General features: G+C 63.6%; 1 protein-coding gene across 8 annotated transcripts in view; it reads left to right on the forward strand.

Annotated features, from left to right (window-relative positions):
- Positions 1–3,842: 3,842 nt before the first annotated feature.
- The window catches only part of PIP5K1C (phosphatidylinositol-4-phosphate 5-kinase type 1 gamma), a 37,964-nt gene continuing 21,328 nt past the window's right edge, over positions 3,843–20,478 (forward strand). For 3 of the 8 annotated variants that reach the window (XM_036234105.1, XM_036234107.1, XM_036234104.1), the window contains exons 1-2: positions 3,843–4,028; positions 19,267–19,298. In XM_036234105.1, the coding sequence (XP_036089998.1) occupies positions 3,935–4,028; positions 19,267–19,298 (126 nt within the window). In that variant the 5' untranslated portion in view covers positions 3,843–3,934. Of the gene's footprint in view, positions 4,029–14,208; positions 19,168–19,266; positions 19,299–20,478 lie in introns of those variants that run through there. The other 5 variants (XM_036234102.1, XM_036234103.1, XM_036234106.1 and 2 more) reach the window with 5 other exon arrangements.

The following is a 20,478-nucleotide window of genomic DNA, read 5'->3' on the forward strand; positions in this document are numbered from 1 at the left end:
GGCTGGTTGGGTGTGTGGCTCTGTCGTAAGGTGCTCTCACGTGGGAGCGGCTGGCCTTAACCCCTGCTCGCCCGGAGACCAGGGGCGCCCGAGGCCTGCCTGCTCGCGCAATTCACCGCTGAGTGTCCGATATCGGCCCGAGACCAGCACGCAGAGGCAGGTCCTGGGGAAAGGCTCGTTGGATAAGCTTGGGAATGAACGGATCTCGTCTCCTGCAGCCGCCCCCTGCCCCGCCGCTGGAGCTGCCAAGCCTTCGCGCTTGCTCTGCCTTCCACCAGGCGCGCCGTCCCGACACAAAGGTGAGCCATGGCGGGCCCTCCCCAGCCCGCCGATCTGAGAGCAAACCCTGCTTCTGCTCTGCAAAGCCACCGGCCAGATTCCTGTGCCAAGTGTCTGGGGTCACTTCCCAAATGGGTAGCTTTGGGTCTTTCCAGTTTCCTCACCTAAAATACGGAAAAGCACTACCACCTGCCTCTTGGGGCAGTTTCGGAGGGCGAACAAATGAACGGATGTCCGTACAGCGCCTAGAATCGGACAGGCACACAGTAGGTCCGCACCTCGCAGCCGCCACCCACAGGCGGCTGGCCAGAATGAATGAGATGCAGTTAGGTGTATAATACACACCTGATTCGGAAGACGTGGTACCCAGAAAAAGAATGTAAAATAGCATGTTACTTTTAATAGCGACTCCGTGTTGAAATGATAATATTTTAGATGTGTTGGGTGAAACAAAATGTATCGTTAAAATTAATCTCACCCGTTTCTTTTTAACTTTTTCAGTCGTGGCTATGGGAAAATTTAAGGTGTAAGATTTTAAATTTAAGTTGGCTTGCTCCGTTCTCTTGGACGGGGTTGGAATAAGCGCTTAATGAGTGTTAGCTGTCGAACCCATCGTTTTGGGTCGCGTTTTGTCGCCGTGATGTCTCTCTCATCCGCGCTGTTTTCAACGTAGCCGAAACTGCCTTCCGTCTCGTGCTTTTCTATCTGTCTCTTCTTCTAGAATGTCACCTTACGGAGAGGTCAGGGATTTTGCCTTGCTCATTCCGGTATCCCCGTGGCCTACAACACTGCCTGGTACACAGTAGGTGCTCAATAAATATTTGTGGCATGAATGAATGAATGGAATATGGGGGAGGGGGATGGGAGAGCTCGGGCCCCTCCTACCCGGTACCTAGCGCTGATGGTAACAGCCACTCAGGCCGCCAGGGGGCGCCGTAAACCATGCGACCGGCCACGGCCCGGCAGCCTCAGTGTTCCACCCTGTAAAACGGGAACGAGGAAACAGGGATGTGAGTGGGAGGGCGAGTCGAGGGCACCAAGAGCGGCGCCCGCCCGGATCCGGGGCCCTCCTCTCCCTCCTCTGCCTGTCCACTCCTGTCCCCTTCCCCACCAACTCTGGCGCCACTTTTCTTTTAAAAAAAAAATTCAGGTTTATGCGTGCATGCGCTTTAAAGAGTGGAATTCCCACTCGCAGGTTTGTTAAAATTAGCAGAGTGAGTTTCTCCTTCCAGGCGCGGTCCCTATAGCTTCTTTTAAGCTAAATTATGTTGACCTTCACTTCCCCGTCTCTCAATAATGCCTGTTCTGCCACTTCTTGATTTTTCAGTTTTAGTTTTCACTTCCTGCCAGGAGAGGTTCAGAATCGAGTTGTTGATTTTTAAAAATTCGCCTCATTTTCGTGATCCTTATCACTGATCCAACCCCCCAGCCCGTCTCCTATTCTCTGAGCCAGTGCCTTTCAAACTCTACTGGACATTCGAATTGCCTTAGGGGGCTCCCTGAAACCCAGGTTATGCCCGCCCCTCGCATTTCTGAGGCAGGAGGTCTGGGTTGGGCTCCAGATTCTGCATTTCTACCCAACTCCTGGGTGATGCTTTGAGAACCGCTGGTCTAAATCTCTCTCCCAGATGGATTCAAGAGGAATCAGTTCTATTTATGGCATGTGTGCAAAGAACTCTTCCTGGAGCCTTTGTTTTGTTTTCAATGGTGGTAAAATACACATAACGAAATTTACCATCTCAACCAGTTTTAGATGCAAAGCTCAGCGGCATTAAGCACGTGCGCGCGTGCACACACACACACACACACACATTGCTGTTCCACCATCCATCTCCAGAACTTTCTCCTCTTCTCAAACTGAAACTCTGTCCCCATGAAACGTGCACTCCCCTCCCCTCCCCCAGGCCCTGGCTCCACCATCTACTTCCTGTCTCTATGGACATGACTCCTCTAGGGGAGTGAATCACACGGTATTTGCCCTTCTGTGTCTGGCTTCTTTCACTGAGCATAATGTCCTCAAGGTCCATTTATGTGGTAGCAGATGTCGGAATGTAGCAGGCGTCTGTCCTTTTTAAGGCTGAATAATACTCCACTGTCTGGTTGGACCATGCTGTGGTCACCTATCGTCTGTCCATTCCCTGGGCCCTCTGACCCCCTCCCCTCCGGCTCAGCTCGCGTCTAAGAGGGCACAGCAACCCGGGGGTTCCCTTTGCCCCAGCCTGGGTCCTGTTCATCACGTCTTCCTTTTTCTTGATCTGCCTCCTTGCTGTGAAGAACACTTCAGGAGCAGTTTTCTAAGCCTTGGGTCTGACTGTGAACTGCTCCATCTTCCCGATCCCCTGTCATCCCATCGCCAAGCACCTCAAAGCCCAGCCCCATCAGCCTCCTGCCGACCTTGCCAGCACCCCAGGCAGTGATGAAGGAACACGTCTCCAGACTGGCCTGGGTGAAAACATCTCAGCTCTGGCCCTCACTAGCAGGGTGCCGGGCACCACTCCCCACAGCATAAATCATTAGTAATGAATAAAACTACTAATGGTAACGACACTTATTACCCTCCAAATCATGACCTCACAATTAATAACCACCTAGCCCTATCGTTAACAAATTCACCATTAGACTTTAATAACAATATTAACACAACCATTTTTAATACAGAAACATTCTGATTTACAGCACAGTTCTGTGAATCACACAGTTGTGTGATTCAGAGCAAGTGGCTTCAGCTCTCTGAGTTCCTGTTTTCTTGTGTGTAATATGGAGATAATAGTTTTCATTTGGTTGATCGATATCATCAAATATTTATTGTGTTCTAGGTGTAAGGTTATGTGTTAGGTACTGGGAACATATCAGCTGTAAAAAAAAAAGGCAAACAAAAGCAGGTCCCTGATGTACGAAGACGTTGTGTGCAAAGTCTTCAGCACCAAGCCTAGCATTTAACAACGTTATTACTTTGTATAATGTATTTACCATTATGTTATAAATAATGTTATGTATGATATTTGTACATTATATGTTAAGATTACTTATGTGGTAATGCATCAGCTTTTATTTAATGATAATATTAATGTCTATCATATTACGTATGATTTACATATTATGCATAAAAATTACTTTATCATATAATCACCACTTACACTAAAACACGCAACATAAATAATATAAATGTCATTTTATTTTATTTTAACTTTTTATAAGTGTTACTTTAGTATCGTGCTAAGTAATTTGTTAATTGTAAGTCTTAACTACTTATGTTTATCATATATAACGCTGTTACCATTGCAGTGCCAAGGGACAGGAATTGCGCTGCCCTTGCACACCCTGGGCGCGAGGGGGCGCTCGAGGCGCTCCTGAGCCCGGGACGCACGCAGGCCCCGCCCCGAGCCCGGACTGACAGCGGGCGCGGAACGCGGTGGCGCGTCCCTGGCCCCGCCCCGGGCGCCCCTCCCGCCGCCGCCCCGCCCACCCCGCCAGTCCCGCCCGCGGCGCGCCTGGTCCCGCCCATGGCCCCGCCCCCGGCCCGCCCCCCGCCTTCCGGGCCCGGCCCCCCCTCCGCCCTGCTGCCGGCGGCGGTTGTTGTTCAGCGGCGGCCGCCGCAGCTCCGCTCGCAGCAGCTCTCGGCCGCGCGTCCGCCGGCCGGTCCGTGCGCGCGGCCATGGAGCTGGAGGTGCCGGACGAGGCAGAGAGCGCCGAGGCGGGGGCCGTGACCGCGGAGGCGGCCTGGGCCGCGGAGAGCGGCGCGGCGGCAGGTAACGGTCCCGGACCGCGCGTCTCCCCGCTCCCGGAATGGACCCGCCGGGCCTCTTCCCCCGCCGGGCCTAGTGGAGCCGTCCGAGCGCCAGAGGGGCGCCGCGACCCGCTGCGGGGAGCCCGGAGCCTGCCGCTCGCGGGCGCCCCGCGGGGAAGGGCGGGATGGGGGCGCCCGAGCCCGGGACGCGCCGCGCGGGGTCCCCGGGAGGATGGAACGCCCCGCCGGGAAGGCTGCGGTGGCGCCGCCCGTGCCGGGGGTCCCTGGGGGAGGGGCCGCGCGGGCTTGGGGCGCGGGCGGGTGCAGGCCCCCATTCTGGGAGCCCGTGGGTGGAGCAGCCCCCTTTTGGAGGCGTGCGGGGAAGACCGGTCCTCAACCCTGAGGGGATAACACCCCTATTTAGGGCGCGTGGGGGGTGACTGCACTGGCTCCGGCTGAGGGCGCTGGGGACGACATCGCCCCAGCCTTGTTGGCAGGGGCTGGTTCTGACCGTGTGCCGTGGTGGAGCACCCCCGGTTCTGGTGGGGGCCCTGTCTCTAAGGCGGGGCACGGCAGGCAGGCGGGTGACACTGCCCCACATGTCCCCTCCTGCCCCTGCCCGGATCCGCTCCTCCGGGCCGCCCACCTTGATGGTTTCAGCTTCCGGGCCTCACTCCCTCCCCCCACAAGGTGTCAGCCGGATGGGCGCATCTTATCGGCCTGAAGGCCAGGGGAGCTGGGGTGGAGGGGAGAGGGTGTCTGCGGCCATCTGGGTCAGCCTCCTGACTATCTCGTTGCTCCCTCTGGAAGTCACCAGACCCGGTTCTGGTGCGCTAGCCATTTCCTCTCTTTCTAGGGCTCGGTGTACCTCCTTATCACAGGAAGGGGCTACAGCTAAGGGCCTGATGCCTAGAGGCACTACGAGTGCTGGGGCTCTGCAAGCAGATGGGGGAGGAGGAAGTCCCCCCCAGACCTCCCTGGATTTGAGGGCTGCTTGTAGCCATGGAAGGCCTGGTGCCCCTCTCCTTGGCCTGCCGCCCTGGCCTTCAGCAGAGCAGGTGTGGGGGGCATGGCGGCCTCACCCAGCCCCGCGGCTCCCACCCGCCTTTCTCTGGGGCGGTGAGCAGAACCCAGCCGCTGCCCAGAGGACTGCTTCCTTCTCCCGGTGAGGTCACACGCTCCCAAATAGGAAGTTTCCTGAACCACAGAACCGTCTGCTCCGCACAGGCGGCTCTCAGGCACAGGCCTGCAGACACCCACACGGGCATCCTTACTCCTCCTCCCTCGGCCTCCCGAAGCTTCCTTGGCCAGCGGGAGGATGCTGAGCTGCCTGGGAGTTGGGAGAGGTGTCTGGAGGGAGCGGCGCTGGGCTTAGAAGACTCCCACCGCCTCCTCGCCGGCTGCTTCTGGAACCGTCCGGTGGATGACAGTTCCTCCCAGCCATCCAGTGGCCTCATCCTTGTTCTTCGCGGCGGCTGCTGCCTTGGCCTGGCCGGCGCCACACGTGGCAGAGGCCCCCAGAGAGGTCATTCCTCAGCCCCCTGACTTCCCGCCGTCAGCCCTCTGGCCTGGGCAGGTCAGAGACAACATAGTCCCAGGCTCAGTGACCACGGGAAAGCCGCAGAGCAAACATTTGTCTTATCGGGCTGGGAGAGCCGCTGGGGACAGATAAAGTCTCGGGCCCCAGCTGTGGGACCTGGAAGGTCTGCTTGTCGCCAAAATCCACAGAAATCTGACTCCCTCAGCGAGTCATTTATTTTACTCAAAGTTCGGCACTGCCCCTCCCGCTCCAAACCCGTCTCTCCTGCCCGGGGTTCTGCGTGGTGTGGGCGATCGCTGCCCCTGCTTCCCGAGCTGCCCCGCCAGTGCAGGCACCCGCAGCCGGCCCCGCGCGCTCTTCACCAGGACGGCTCAAGCAACGTGCCAGCGCTAGTGGTGTTCGGGCCGGAATGCACTGTTCTGGAGGGCCCTCCTGCGCCCTCAGGGGTGTTGAGCAGCACCGTGGCCCACACTCACTCGATGCTTGGGCATCTCCGCAGTTGTGACAGCTCCCGACGTCCCAGGCAAGGCCCAGTGTCCCCCGGAGGCACAGTCACCTGGGGCGAGCCGCGGTACTCGACTAGTCGGTAACCTGCTTACTCTTCATCCACGTCTGGATTCCCCCCCATGTCGGTACCAGTCATTTTTTTCAGAGAGGATATGGTTTCGTGGTTAAGGGGGTGGGAACCCCAGTGTTACGCTGTCCGGGTCCCTCCTTTGCTTTGTGACCTCAAAGGGCAAATGCCTTGACCTCTCCAGACCCTCATGTCCTCGTCTGTGCAATGGGGTGAGGGTGCCGGATGGTTAGCAGCAGCCGCTGCAGGCAGGAGCCTTTACTGACTCACCGGACCCCGCTGGGGACGCAGGCCGTTTCTGGAGTTGCCTCCCGCTGTTAAGGCTGTGACCGTCTCAACTGAGCGCGGCCTGTCCCTGGGCACTTTGGGTCCTGGCAGTTGGAGTCCTGCCTTGGAATGGCGGGGTCGGGGGCACGCGGGTCGAACACTGACCGACAGATGCCCGATGGCTTTTCAGGAAGGTCTGGCGGGCCGAACCGCCCTGCAGCGCTGCCAGCTCAGGCCATTATCACCCCGGTTGTTTGGGCCAATCTGATGGGTGATGAAACTGATCTCGTTGGTATTTAGAATCTGGTTATTTTAAATACAGGCTCCCAAGGCCTGGTCCAGCGAAGGCCTGACCAGTTCTCCTTTGGCTTTTGGGGGCTGCACGGGGGCGCCTTGGTCCAGGGGTTCGGACGCGTTCACGGGGCCGGCCGTGGGCCCGAGAGCTGCCTGTGGGCTTTTGGCCTGAGCTGCGGTCTGTTTCTGAGCCGACCTCCTCCTGTCCTTCCCGTTTCTGTGATATCTCAACAGTTGCTTCTTCCCAGACCCCCAGCCACTCCCACATCTAATCTGGTGGCAAATTATGTCAGCTCTGCCTTCACAGCCGACCTGGCATCCGCCTTCTCCCCCTCCTCTGCCTCCACCTGGTCCAGCGCCGTCATCATCGCTGGCTCGGGCCCGCGCCTTCCTGTGCTCCCTGCAGCTCCTTCCAGAAGCCTCCCACTAGAGACTGCCTCAGGCCCCGTCCTCCCTCTGCCCGCAGCCTCCAGGGCTGGCCGCGTCCTGGGTAGAAATCCCAAGTGCCCCTGGAGGCCCACAGGGCCCTGCATGACCTGCTGGGCCCCCCCTCCTCCCTTTCCCTCCTCCCCGCCCCCCTTCCTCCACCCCACACTCTCTCTGCTCCAGCCACGGGGGCCTGCTCGCCTTTCCTCCAGCACACCATGCACACTCCTGTCCTGCCCCAGGGCCTTGGCACGGGCTGTGCCCTCTGCCTGGAACGCTCGGCTCCCATATGTGTCGTTTGCTTCGTTAGCTCATTCAAGCTTTTGCTGAAATGTCTCCTCGGCGAGGCTTCCCCTGACATCTGAGGGAGGCCTGAGAGAGGGGCGGGAAGAGAGAGCCCCGGCCAGCAGCCAGGGGCCAGCACCGCTGGGTGGTGTCATCGCTGGAGGCCTCCTCCGCAGCCGTGGGCGCAGGGTGGCTGGGAACCGCGGCGCCCTTCTCCCCTCACCGCGAGTCGGCGCTGGCCTGAGCGGGCAGAAAACTCCCAGTTCGAACTCCACCCCGGCCACTCTCTAGCGGTGCGACATGAGGCGCTTCGACCCGCAGCCTCGTTGCTCTCCGATGCTCTCCGTGCAGGGGCCCTGGGGGCCGGACCGGACCACCTTCACCAGCTGGGGGCGCTCTGCCCCAGGGTCTCCGCCTGTGAAGCGGGCGTGCGACCACGCAGGTGGTGGAGGGGAGCGGCGGAGGGGAGCGTCGTGCAGGGCCCCTAGCGGGTTCCCCGGCGTGGCACGTGCCCCACCCCGAGTGGGGTTTCCCTCATCAGGCCCACGGGTGTCGCGTGGAGCTGGGCACAAGCTGGGGGCGGCTGTGGGACCCAGGGTGCAGTCGCCTCCTAGTCCTTGAGCAATGTTTACTGAACATACTGAACACTTATTAGGCACCTTCTGTGGGCCACGTGGGGTTCCGGGCGGGTGCTAGGTCCCAACAGGACCCAGGGGTTCCCTCGCTGCCCCCGTGGGGCCCCCAGCTGGCGGGGGTCAGGATGCGGGTGGCCGACGAGTGAACAGGGAACAGCGGGGGCAGCAGTCTGTGCCTCCGTCCTGTCACCACAGGTTTTTGGCGGGAACGCTTTCGTCGTGGTGCCGAGCCCATTCCCTCATGCTGCTCCGGGCGGCTTCCACGCCACAGTGGCAGAGCCGAGTCTTGGGACAGGGACCTCATGGCCTGCAAAGTGGAATATATTCACTATCTGGTCCTTCATGGAAAATGTTTGCTGCTCTCTGAATAAAACCCGGACAGCGGTGAGCACAGAGAGGGAAGTGAATCAGGTGTCCTGGTGATTCGGTGACCAGGGCCTGCCGTGGTGCGTGGTCAGAGAGGAGGCGACAGCGGAGGCTTTCAGGCCAAGGGACATGCAAAGGCCCTGAGGCTCCAGTGGGCCGAGGCTAAGGCGGAGTCGGGGCCTGAGGTGGGCGGGGCCGGCCTGGGGGCGGGGCTGAGGCGATGGGGCGGGGCCAGCAGGCTCCGGCCCCGCCTTGGTTGGCTCTGAGTTCAGTTGATGGTCGGAGCAGGGCATTGAACCCGGGCTCAGTTCGCAGAGTGCCCTGGCTGTTCCGTGGGGAAGGGGCTGCGGGGGGCTTGGGCCAGGGTGGGTGGGGTGGGGGGGTAGAGGGAGGTGAGGGAGATGAGGAACCCCTGGCGAGGGAGACAGGGTGGAGGGTTTGGCCTGCACCCTGGGGTTGGGGGGTGTGAGCAGAGCCCAGGAAGGAGCAGGTCTGGGGGGCTGGGCTCTGGCAGGCTTGAGCTGCTATGGGAGGAGCGGGGCCCCGGGGCTGGCGGGGGCCTGCAGGGCAGGGGCGCCCCACAGACCTGGCCAGGGTGGCCTGGGGCTTGGGCACTGGGCCTCTGAGCAGCTGAGCTCCCTGCCCTCTGCCTTGGTTTCTCCTCTGAAGACGAGAGCAGTGGGGTCCCAAGGATTCTGGGGGGACAGGAGTAATGAGGCCTACGGCCCCCGGCGGCACTCATGAAATGACAGCCGTGTGACCTTGGCATTTACAGAGGGAGGGGCCCGGGTTCCAAGGGGTCTTGGGCCCCCAGGCCTTCCTGCTCCCAGATCCTGCCTCTGTGACTAGCCACGTGTCAGCACACGTGACCGGGCAGGTCCAGACCCCGCTGGGGATTTTCCTGCCGCTGCCAGCTGGACTTGCAGCCTGAGCCGGGGGACTGCACCCCCACCCCCTGGGGATTGCTGACCGAGGGGATTAGCCCCAGGGCCCTGCCCCGCCTGCCCCACCAGGCCGCACTTGGGGTCCACCTGAGGGGCCCTGAGCGCCTGAGCCCGTGGGATGGAAGAGGCCTCGGGCCTCTGGCTTTGGCTGGAGAAAGGAGCCTGGCCTCTGTCACGTCGGCCCCTCTCCTGCACGTGCGGCGTGCACGTTTGTGACCTTTCTCCTGGACGGGCTGTGGGGTCGCTGTCGGAGGTGTTGACGGCCTGGTCCTGTTTGGGGGCGGTGTCTCCTCTGTGTCGTGGGCCTCATGCAGCCCCGTCCGGGGAGCCATGGTGGCTGGCGGTGCAGCGGGCGCCCCTGGTGAGAGAGGGCGCTTACCACGTGTGGCCAGGTGAGGGGCCCGAGGGGCTGGTGTAGTGGACGAGCGAGGAGAGTGGGCAGTGGCGTCCCAGCAGCCACGGGGCACGTCCTTCAGCCACCCTGTGCCTCGGTCTCCTCACTGGCAAAGCGGGGGTCACAGATCCGCCTCCCCCCGTGGTTCGCGTGAGGCTGAGTCGGCGCCCACGAAGCGCTCAGCAGGGCCGGGCGAGTGGCACACGCATGGGGCGCGAAGGCACCGTGTGCCCGACCTGCCGGCCCGTCGCGAGCCCACCTGGCCCTGATCCCGGCCGCGTGCCCCGGCCCCGTCTGTCGGGGGCGGCCCTGGCCTGTGCCAGTCAGCCCAGCGCAGGGCCTGCCCTGTGACAGGCTTCCCCGCCCCTCCGCAGCCCGTCCCCGAGGCCCGTTCCTGTGTGTGCCAGGTGTCCTTGGAGGAGCAGCAGGGAGTTGTGCTCGTTGTAATCATCCAGAGACCTGGTGACGGGGCTGCTGTCACCCCAAATGCTCCTGGTCACCTACAGAGGTGCGCACGCAGGTCCCGGGCCACCGTCGCGGTTCCAGTGTCATTAGCAGGGCCCCTCATCACTCAGAGGAGCCCAGCTTGGGCGGTCGGTTCTGAGGGCCCCGGCAGCCGCTGATGGTTGCTGGTGGCCCGCCTGACATGTGTTGGGGGCGGTGAATGCTGCAGGCTGCGCCCCGGCGCCCGAGCTGCCTGGCTGGCTCGTCAGTGCTGCTGGGCTGTGTCTTAACCGGGCACGAGGAGCCCCACAGATGAGGCGGCCACCATCGAAAAGAGATTGTTGCTCACAGGTCCCAAGAGGGTGGGCGAGGAAGGGCACGCGTCGCACCGCGTGGCGGGTTGGCCTTTATCGGGGTTCTGCGAGGACGGAACGGACAGCAGGGGCGTGCCGAGTCCGCTCAGGGCCACTCGTGTGAATCATTTCAGCGGACGCTGCATGGTAGGGGCGGTCTCGGTGCCTGGCCCTGGTGACAGGGCAGGGGACACGGGCTCCTGCGTGAGGGGAAGGAGGTGGGTGCGGGCCGAGGGTCGCTCGGTCTGCGCATCGTGGGTGCCCTCGCCGTTGTTCGTGGCCAGTGCGAGGAGGGCCAGCCCCCCGGGTCCGGGAGGCCCGAGGTGTCAGAGTATCGTGGAGTACAGACGGTTAACACACGGCGCACGCGGACAAACCCGCGGCCCGCCCGTGCCCTCCAGTGGTGGCTGCGTCCTCCCCCTCAGCCCTGCGCTGGGCTCTCGGGCGCACCGTGACGTCTGGGCGTCGCCGCAGTTTGGGCGGACCTTGCGCAGGAGTGAGAGCCCTTCGTGTAGCTCTTCCTTTCAGTGTTTCATCTGTTTCACTGAAAACCTATTCCAGCAAAGGGAGCAGAGACGAGCCTGAGGTCGTGACCTGCCCGCCCAGCCCACACGGGGATGGCGGCAGGACTAGCGGGGGCGCTCACCTGCCCTGTCACCCCGACAGTCTTTTCTGTATTTTTGTCAGCGCTGGGAAATGGAGCGTCACCCCCTAGGGAGTGAGGGCCACACAGAGGCAGTCTCCTCGTGGCCTTTGCTCGGGCGGGTGCTGAGGGTCCCGCTCCGTCTGTCTCGGTTCCACGGTCCCTGACCCCGCCTGCACACACCTCAGAACTCCTACTTCATCTTCTGGGAACCGGGTAGCGACATCTTTCCCATATTCAGTGGCGCTATCAGTCTTTATTGATTTGTAGGCGCTCTTTATATATTAAGGAAGGTTTTCTGTTAACCTGTGATGCAAGTGCAAGTAGTTTCTCATCTTCTCTTAACGATGCTCCTTAGTGCCGGGCGGGCGTTTCTGTCTGCATGTGGTCAGATTTGTCAGTCTCCCCTTGTATGGTTTCCGCGTTCGGTGTCACAGATGGAAAAGCCTGGCCTGTTCTGAGGTTAAATTCTTCTAGTACTGCTTGTAATTTCACTTTTTTTTTTTTTAACATTTAAATTCCTGCTGTGTTTGGATCTCATCCTGGCGCAGGCCTGAGGGCTTAGCGGATCCCAGCTTCCCCAGGTGGCCCCGAGTTGTCTCAGCCCCACTTTCCTGCATAATCTGCTGCCCTCACTGATTTGAGATGCCGCCTTGATTACAGACCAAATTCCTGTGTGTGGCTGGTCTATTCCTGGGCTTTCTATTCTGTGCCATTTCCCTGCCTGCGCCTCGCGCAGCGGGGACGTCTTGGTCTGCAGCGATGACGCGCTTCCTGGGAGAGCGGCAGCCAGAGCCGCAGGCAGCAGGGAGCGGCCTTCTGTCCCTCCCCGCTCGAGGGAGGCAGCGACCGGCGCTCCAGACTTGATTCTGTGCCCACTCATACTTGTCTCCGTACGGATTACTCCTTTTTTAGCATTTTATTCTGAAACCTTTCAAGCCTGCAGAAAAGTCGTGAGAACGTGAAGGTGACCACCGCCGCCCGTCCCCGAGGTCCCCGAGGTCCCCACCATTGCCCGTCCCTGAGGTCTCCACCCGTCACCCGTCCCCGAGGTCCCCGAGGTCCCCGCCGTCACCCGTCCCCGAGGTCCCCGAGGTCCCCGCCGTCACCGTTCCACCTCATTGCCTTGGCGCGTGCACGTGTGTGACTTTGCCTGGACATTGGAGTCAGTTGCAGACACGACGCCCCTTTGTCCCTGGGCTGTGGAATTCGGGACCAGCGAGCGTAGACGGCGTCCCTGGAAACGCAGGTGCTCAGTCAGCTCGGCGCTCGGCCGAGGTTTGGGAACGTGACACGGGCCGGTCTGCAGTCGCGCTTGGTTGCAGCATCTGATCTGGAATTGTCCCGTGCGGGAACGGTTCGCTCCCGCTGGGGTTCGGTCCAGGGTCACACAGCATTTGGAGACCCGGGGACGGTGGGGGTACCCGAGGGCCTGACACTGGACAGGCTTCCTTCCTGGGCTGACGGCTCCTCTGTGGATCTTGACCCCACGGCCTGAACCCTCCCAGATGTGGACCCTCCGAGAACGAGCTGCCTTCGCACCTCGTCCCGCCTCCACCCTGCACAGCCCTGGCTCCCCAGCTCACCTCCAGGAAGCCTCCCCTGGCCAGGGTCGCCCCACTTAGCCCTTCCCTCAGCCTCACGGGACCAGATGTGACAGTTGTCCACTGCCGCATGGGCTGGCTTTGCCCAGCACCTCGGGTCCTGGACTTTGTCAGCAGGACCTGTGCTGGGCACAGACAGGTACGCAGCCGTGTCTGTGGAATGAGCAGTGAAGGTTCTGGAACCTTCTTTGTCTTTCTCTTGAACAGCAGGGCTTTGGAAAACTGTCCAGTGGTCAGAGCCTGTGGAGTTCCGGCTTAACTGTCCACTTCCTGTTTACCGGTCTGGAAGCACATTCGCCCTGTGCAGGCAGATGAGGGGCGGGGAGCAGGGGGCAGAAGGAGTAGGGGCCGGTCTCAGCGTGGGGGAGGACGGCCAGGGGCTGCTGTTGGGGCTCTGCCCCCGGACGGCCCCTGCTCCATTCCAGCCCCCCAGCTGCACCCCCTTTGCTGTGCTGGAGAGCGTCCTGTCCTGTCACCACAGGGCCCCTCGCGCACCCTCCCCCCCCCCCCCCCCCCCCGTGTGCAAGTTAGTGCTCCCTTGTGATTTCTCTCTTCCCTTTGGAAAGGTGTCACGTGTTCATGACAAAATGAGGCCTGGCCCCGCCCCCAGGCACCTCCAGGGCCAACTTCTCTGTCCCCTTGTGAGGTGCTCAGCCATGCGCAAGTGCCTTGGTCACAGAGCGCCTCTCAGCACGTGTGCAAAACACCCCTTGTCCTGCACGCTGACCCCGTAAACACCTGGGGTGCCGGCTTAATCGAGAGGTAATTTACTCGGCACACGCTTTACCTAACGTGTGCAGGTCCTTGGCTTTCACGATGTGCACAGCGTTGGGCACCGGTCACCACAGTCAGTTTTAAAACATTCTTACCCGCCCCAGAGGACGTCCCCTCCCCATCAGGGTCCCTCCCCTGCCCTCCCCCAGCCCCTGGCGTCCACCATGTGCCTTCTGTCTCCGTGAATCTGACTCCTCCAGGGGCCTCAGGTGAGCGGAATACACAGTCTTTGTCCTTTCGCGACTGGCTTATCTCGTTCAGCACCTGTCCCCATCAGCGGTCACAGCCCACCTCCCCCCCCCCCGCCCCCCGGCAATTTACTCACGCGCTTCCTGTCTCGTGGACGCGCCTGTTCTGGACCTGTCACCAGGGGAACGGCAGGCTGCATGGCCCCTGTGTCCGGCGTCTCACCGCGCGGGCGTGTTCGGGGCGCCCAGCGCAGCGGGCGTCAGGGCTTCGCGCCGTGCGTGGCGGAGCGGGCACCAGCCGACGCGCGCCCGGGGTGTTCCGTGCTTGCGCAGCGCGGGTCGCGTTGGGTTGCGGTTCTGCCGCTTGAGGAGCGGCCAGCCCGACCCCCTTGGCGGCACCGGGGCGCTGTGCCCCAGGCCTGTGCCCCAGGCTGGGCGCGAGGCTCCGACGTGTCCGCGTCCGCACTGGCGCCCGACCGGCGCCCGCTGCTGTCTGAGCCGTTCTCGCCGCGCCCTGCCGCGCATCTCCCCGATGGTCCCGACGGTCCGCGGGGCTCAGCGTCTTCTCAGGGTCCGGGCCGCTTGGCCCTTCGCGTTTCCTCTGGAGAAACGGCCGTTTAGCACCTGTGCTCGCGGTCCGCTGGGGCTGTTTTCCGTATTGGGTTGTGAGCCTTCGAGACACGAGGCCCGTGCTGGATCGTGATTCGCAGATGTTTTCCTGCTCATGAGTTCTCTGCTGTTTTTCTTGCTGGGGCCTTTGACACAGAGACATTTTTAATTTTGATGGCGTCCAGTTTGCCTTATTTTTTCCGTGGTAGCTCGTGCTCCAGTTGTCATATCTGAGAAACCACAGCCTGGCCCAAGGTCGTGACGATTTACCCGTTTTCTCCCGAGTCGTGTAGTGTCGGTTTTTACGTTTGTTTAGATTTGCGATGTGTTTTGTGACCGCGGTAGCACTGGTCGGAGACACCAAATGCTCAGCATTGTCACGAGCATTTGCACCCACTGTCGCGTGCCCGGCCCCGGAGGTCCCGTGGGCCCACGATGCGCTTCGAGGTGCTGCTGCGCCTGGGGCGGGGTGCGGCACAGCCCCTCGCGGCCGCGGGGACCTGGCGTCCCAGCACCGCGATCTGCTCCCCCCGGGTCGTCCTGCCCGGTCCAAGTCAGCTGACTGAGTGTGCAGCTTTGGCTCTGGGTTCTCAGCTGCCGTTCCGGGCTTTTCCGTCGCTCCCCAGGCCTGTCTTCTGGCGCCAGGCCATCTCAGTGACCGTAGCTTTGCGGTGAATCTTGAAATGGGGAACTCACGTGGGAGGAAAACTGGGCCAAGGAACCTGGCACCTGGGCCCCGAGACAGCGCGTGGTCCTCACCAGGCGCCTGTGGGGGAGCCCTCAGCCCTGTGAGCGAGGAGACAGGCATCGCTTGGGACTGGCCAGGCAGGGGGCGCCGCGGGCTATGGCCTTATGGGGTGTTCCGCCCTTGGATGGACCTTCAGCCTGAGGGGATGTGTGAGGCCCCCCCCCCGCCGCCTCCACGCAGCCCTCCAGGTTTCCCGCTCAGCGATGCTCGCACCCCGCACCGGGCTGGTGCGGGGGTCACCAAGGGCACAGGGAGGGGGCCCTGCCCCGTGGAGCTCTCAGAGGGCCAGGCGACCACCAGAGGTGGGATGGCGGCATGGCGTGTCTGAGGGGGAGGCCCAGGAGGCCAGGAGAGAGCAGAGCTGGGACCGTCCGGGTCCCAGGACGGGCGTTGGGGAGCCTCCACCAAGCAGAGGGCAGGTGGGGAGGCGGCGGTGCAGGCAGCGCCTGCGAGGGTCTTGGGAAGGGCGATTCAGGCGTGGGGGGGCCCAGCCCGTGCAAAGGCCCTGGGGCAGGACTGTGCCTGGCGTGTTGGACAAGCAGCGAGGAGGCCTGTGCGGCTGGGGATGCGCGAGCAAGGGAGGGAGAGGGAGGGGACCGGGTGGTGGTGCACGGCCCAGGGCGGGGAGGACTTGGGCTTTTACCCAGAGCAAGGTGGGCAGCCTGGAGGACTGTGGGCAGAGGAGGGACCTGACGCGGGCGCTCACGGGCGCCCTCTGGTGGCGGCTGCGGGGAGGACAGGCGCAGAGAGGGCCGGGGCAGAGGGCGGTGCTGGTTGGTGGTCCAGGTGGGTCCCGACGGGGCAAGCAGGGCAGGGAGCAGTGGCGGCTCTGGGAAGACCGAGGGTAGAGCCGAGTGCGTTGGCTGAAGGGCGTGTGCTGCGGCCTCTCTGGGCCCTGAGGGCCCACAGTCCTTTGCAGGCTCGTAGTTTGCAGAGGGCAGAGGCCGCGCACCCCCGCCGGCCGTCACGCGGGGGCGCTGCCGGGCCCGAGGCGGGCACGCCCCACAGGCACCACAGCTGTGCCCCTCTGCTGGCAGGCGCGCCCCTCCCCCGGGCTATTTTAAAACTCAATTTCTTCAAAAACCGGCTGGCTCATTCAGAAGATAATTGGTCACGTCTTAGGCAGGGAAGGGCTCATCTCGGCATATCTTGGTGGGGTCTCTCGTTCCCTAGCCTGGCCCTGTGGGTGGGGACGCCTGCCGCCCCCTGCAGCTGAGTGACCTTGGGCAGATGCCCCCTGAGCAGCCGCCCCTCCTATGAAGATCCACAAGGCCAGGGACCCAGGTTTGGGCGGGAGTGACGGGGTCGCCGCCCTCACAGGCTTCGCACGGTTGTGGGTCAGACAGCGGGGGTGAAAGGGGAGATTCAGAGTGCGGGGGGCATGCCGACAGCTGGACTGGGGGATGGGGCTGAGGGGCAGGGCAGGGAGGCCCCGTCGAGAAGCTGGGCTGAGACCTGAAGGCCAGGGGGAGACCAGGGGTGGGGTGTTCCAGGCAGGGGGGTGGCATGTGCCAAGGCCCTGAGGTGTGCTTGTGCCCATCCCCCAGGCCACCAGCTGTGGACTCGCCCCAGCTGCCTGCCGCTCACCTCCTCCTGCTCACTCAGCTCCAGCCACATGCCCCATCGCAAACACTGCCCTTGTCCCCCCTGCCCTGTGACCCTGGGCCAGCGCAGGCCAGCGCCTCCTGGCATTGCGTGCCCAGACGTTCTGGGCGGAGAGGTGGGGAGGGAGAGGCAGTGGGGCCAGGAGCTCGCTGCAGGCAGAGGCCCCAGGCACGCAGCGAGCTGTCCCTGAGCTGTCTGGTGGTCAGCGCAGCTGCATCCGGAGGGCCGTGGCCATTTCCCGGGGCGGGCAGATGCGGGTGCTGGAGCGGCCACGCAGGCCCGTGAGAGCGGGAGGATGCAGGGGGGCGGCGGCTCGTGGGGGAGGCCAGGACCCGCCGGGGCAGGAGCCCTGGGGTGAAGGGCTGGAGCTGTGGAGGGTGCAGGCGGGCACCGCGGGGTGGGTGCCAGGCCCAGGGCCCCCAGGTGTGCTGAGAGGGGGGGCTCCACGGCCCCCACACCAGGTCTGGACTATTCCGCCCTGTCCACCGCCGGCTCCCTGCCTTCTCTTCCTTCCTCCACACCCCAGACAAGAAACCGTGAATTGTTCTGCTGTTGCGCGGCCAATGAAAATGTTACGTCAGCTTCCAGTACCTTCTGGCCCCCGGTTCTGCCAGAGCCCAGGCTCCTCCCTGTGACCAGGATGCCGGGGCGGGGAGCCCCTGTACGGGTGCGGGTGGTGTCCAGGGCCCGCCAGAACCCCCACATGGCTGGCCGCCTTCTGGGGACCTTGAGTGGGTTCTCAGCCTCAGTCCGTTGGCTTTGTCCTGCAGACCGGTTTTTTTTTTTTATTGAGAGATAATTCATATACCATAAAATTCACAGTTTTAAGCATAGTTCAGCATTTTTCTTATTTTCACAATGTGCAGCTGTCACCGCCAATTCAAATAGGCCCCTCTGCTGGGGTGAGGTCGCCCCTGACCCTCACCTGGGCCTGCCACCCTGTCTCCCTCTCTCCTTCCCCGGGCTGCACCCCTCCCAGACAGCCTGGCTCCCTCGGGGGCCCCGTCCGTCTGCACCTGACACTGCCCACGGCCCTTCTCCAGACTCGGGGTCCAGCTGCCCCTCGGCATCTCCATGGAGGGACTCCTGGGGGTCTCACGCCCAACACGGCCACGCTGTGCCAGAGTGGCCCCAGAGCTGCCCGGCCCCAGTGGGAATCCTGGGTCGTGCCCACGGCTGTTCTTCCCGTCACTGCAGGGGTGCGGCCTGCCTGCCCTGACTAGGTCTTCCCAGGCCCTGCCCTCAGAGCCCCGGTCCTGGTCCTGGTCCACCCGGTTAGCGCGCACCTGGCCCCCGCAACCCTGTCACCCCGTTCCAGCCCGGCCCTTGCCCGACCCTGCCCTAACCTGTCATCCCTGAAAGAGCCACGAGGGGGCGCCCGGGAGCACCCGCGTGGTGTCTGCTCCCCTCCCTCCCGCTACAAGCCCAAGTCGTCCCTTGGGGTGCTGACCTGCACCCCCTACCTGTCACCCCAGTGTCCTCCTGGCTCCCCCTGCTCCCTGCTGCGGGCCCTTGAGGGCGGGGGCCAGGTCTGTCCTGGTCGTCACTGGCTTCCCCCAAGGCTGACGCCTGCTCAACACCCAGAGAATGAGTTTTCCGTTGCAGCTGAAACATGTCACTGCAAACTTGGCGTCAGACCACACGCATTGGTTCTCACAGCCCTGCGGCCGGGGGTCCCACACAGGCCTCGCGGGGTGCACCCGGGCAGGGCAGGGCTGTCCCGAGGCTCCCGCCCCTGGCTCACAGCCCCTGCCCCTTTGTCACGGCCGGCAGGCGGCCTCCTCCGTCTCTCCGTGACCCTCCCGCCGCCTCTTATGAGGACCCTGTGAGGACACTGGGCCCCCAGGGACCCAGGCTCGTCCCCTCAGGGGCCTTGACTCCATCCCTTCTACAGAGGCGGACGGCGGGGGCGGGGGTGGGGGCCGTCTGCCCACCACCCTCACGCAGCAGATTCCCCTCAGGAGAAGCCGCTTTCCGGTGCGGCCAGTGGGGGCCTGAGGCCTCCCTCGGGGGCCGGGGCTGGAGGGAGTGGCCTGGCTTCTCGCCTGTCCCCAGGCTGTGGTGACAGCGGCCCGTCCTCGGCTGGCTTTCAGGCACCAGCTCCCTCGAGAAGGCCAGGGGAGCTCCAGCCGGGGTCCCTGGCCCCTGCCCGCTGACCTCAGACCCCCCAGGGCCCTACACTCCCCCACGACTCCCCCTCGACCTCGCCCCTTGGGGTCACCTGATTTCCGGGACCCAACTGTCCCCTGGTTAGGCCCTGCTCCTGCCAGCAGGGGAGGACGGCACTTTGTTGGTTCAGAGTCGCTCCGCCCACTGCCACCAGGGGCCTGGTGTCCTCGGGTGAATGGTGGGTCAGGGTTGGGGGGCGGTCCCTCCCTGCTGCTCCCAGCTGGGGGGGGGGGTGCCCAGCATCCAGTCCTCCTGCCAGGCCTGCCTCCGGGTCCTGTCACTGCGGAGTGAGATCACAGGTGCGTGTGACAGGGAGGGTGAGGACAGCGGCCGTGGCCCGCGGGCCCCATCCGGGCGGCCGGGCTGGCAGTCTGAAGTCTCTCCCTTCTGTTCCTCAGGTCTGGCCCAGAAAAAGACAGGCCCGGCCGAGGTGAGTGTCCTCAGCCCTCCCCCGGTCCTGCTCCGTGGCCCGGGCAGCTTGCTTGGCAAATGTCAGGCGGCGAAAACCCCGCCTGGCCCGCCAGAGCTTTGGGTCTCAGGGATGGGTGCGGGTGGGGCAGGGCCCTGGGCCAATGCGGGGGAGGCCGGGGAGGGTGACCCCAGGGGCGCGGGGTCCGAGGAGCGGGTTCTCGCCGGGGGGCAGTGCCAGTGCCCGCCCGCTCCAGCACAGCTGCCCCCGCAGCCCTCGCGGGAGCACGGGCCCCCCGTCTCCACGCCTGCCGTCTTCGCCACCTAGCTGAGCTCCCGGAGAGCGCCCCCCGTGATGGCCGCTGCCCTGCGGGTCCCTGCTGCCTGTCCCAGCTCTGGCAGTGTGGGTGGGGTGGGCACTGTCCCTGGTCAGGGTCACTCCCGAAGGCAGTCTGGGGGGGGGTGTCCGCACCTGCCTCAGCACCCGTCCTGGCTGGGCGTCCGGGTCCCCTTGGAGCCCAGTCTCTCCCCGGGGGCCACCCTCCAAGGAGGGCTTTGTCCACTGCTGCGGGCCAGTGGGAGGGAGCCGGGCAGGCCCAGGCGCTGGCAGGCCAGTGGGGAGCCAGAGAGGGGTGCGGATGGGGGCTGTGACCGCGGAGCTGACGGGAGCCCGCCCCCCGGTGGCCGGTGTGCAGAGCGCAGGGGACGGTGCTTCCAGGGCCGCCGGGAGCCGGGAGCCGGGAGCGAGGGGCAGCTCAGGCCCGGCTGCACTGCATGGTGGCAGGTGCACAGTGGGTGCTTCTCTAGTCAGCGACAGCTGGAGCCGCCAGAGGGACACCCGGTTCCCGTCTGTGGGTGGGCCTCAGCCCCCTGCTCTGAGCTGGCCTCTGTGTCTGTCCAGGCCCCCGTGGCCCTCTCCCCCGCCCTTCCCTGCGACGTCGCACACGAGGGCCAGCGGCTTCCACACAGGCCGGCTGGGACGGCCATGTCGTGCCCGAGCTGGGCCTGCCCGCGGGCCGGCGGGGCCGCGCCTCTCGGGGCTGCACGCTCCTCAGAATCCTTGCAGCCCAGAGGGTCCCGCCAGGCGTGACTGCCCACAGGGGACGCCGCGGGACGTCTGGGGACGCCTGTGGTTGTCACACTGGGGGCGCATCTGGCATGGAGTGGGTGGGGCCGGGGGTGCTGCTCAGCCCCCACAGTGC

Source organism: Rousettus aegyptiacus, unplaced genomic scaffold (assembly GCF_014176215.1).
Source record: "Rousettus aegyptiacus isolate mRouAeg1 unplaced genomic scaffold, mRouAeg1.p scaffold_m13_p_16, whole genome shotgun sequence".
Classification (NCBI taxonomy): domain Eukaryota; kingdom Metazoa; phylum Chordata; class Mammalia; order Chiroptera; family Pteropodidae; genus Rousettus; species Rousettus aegyptiacus.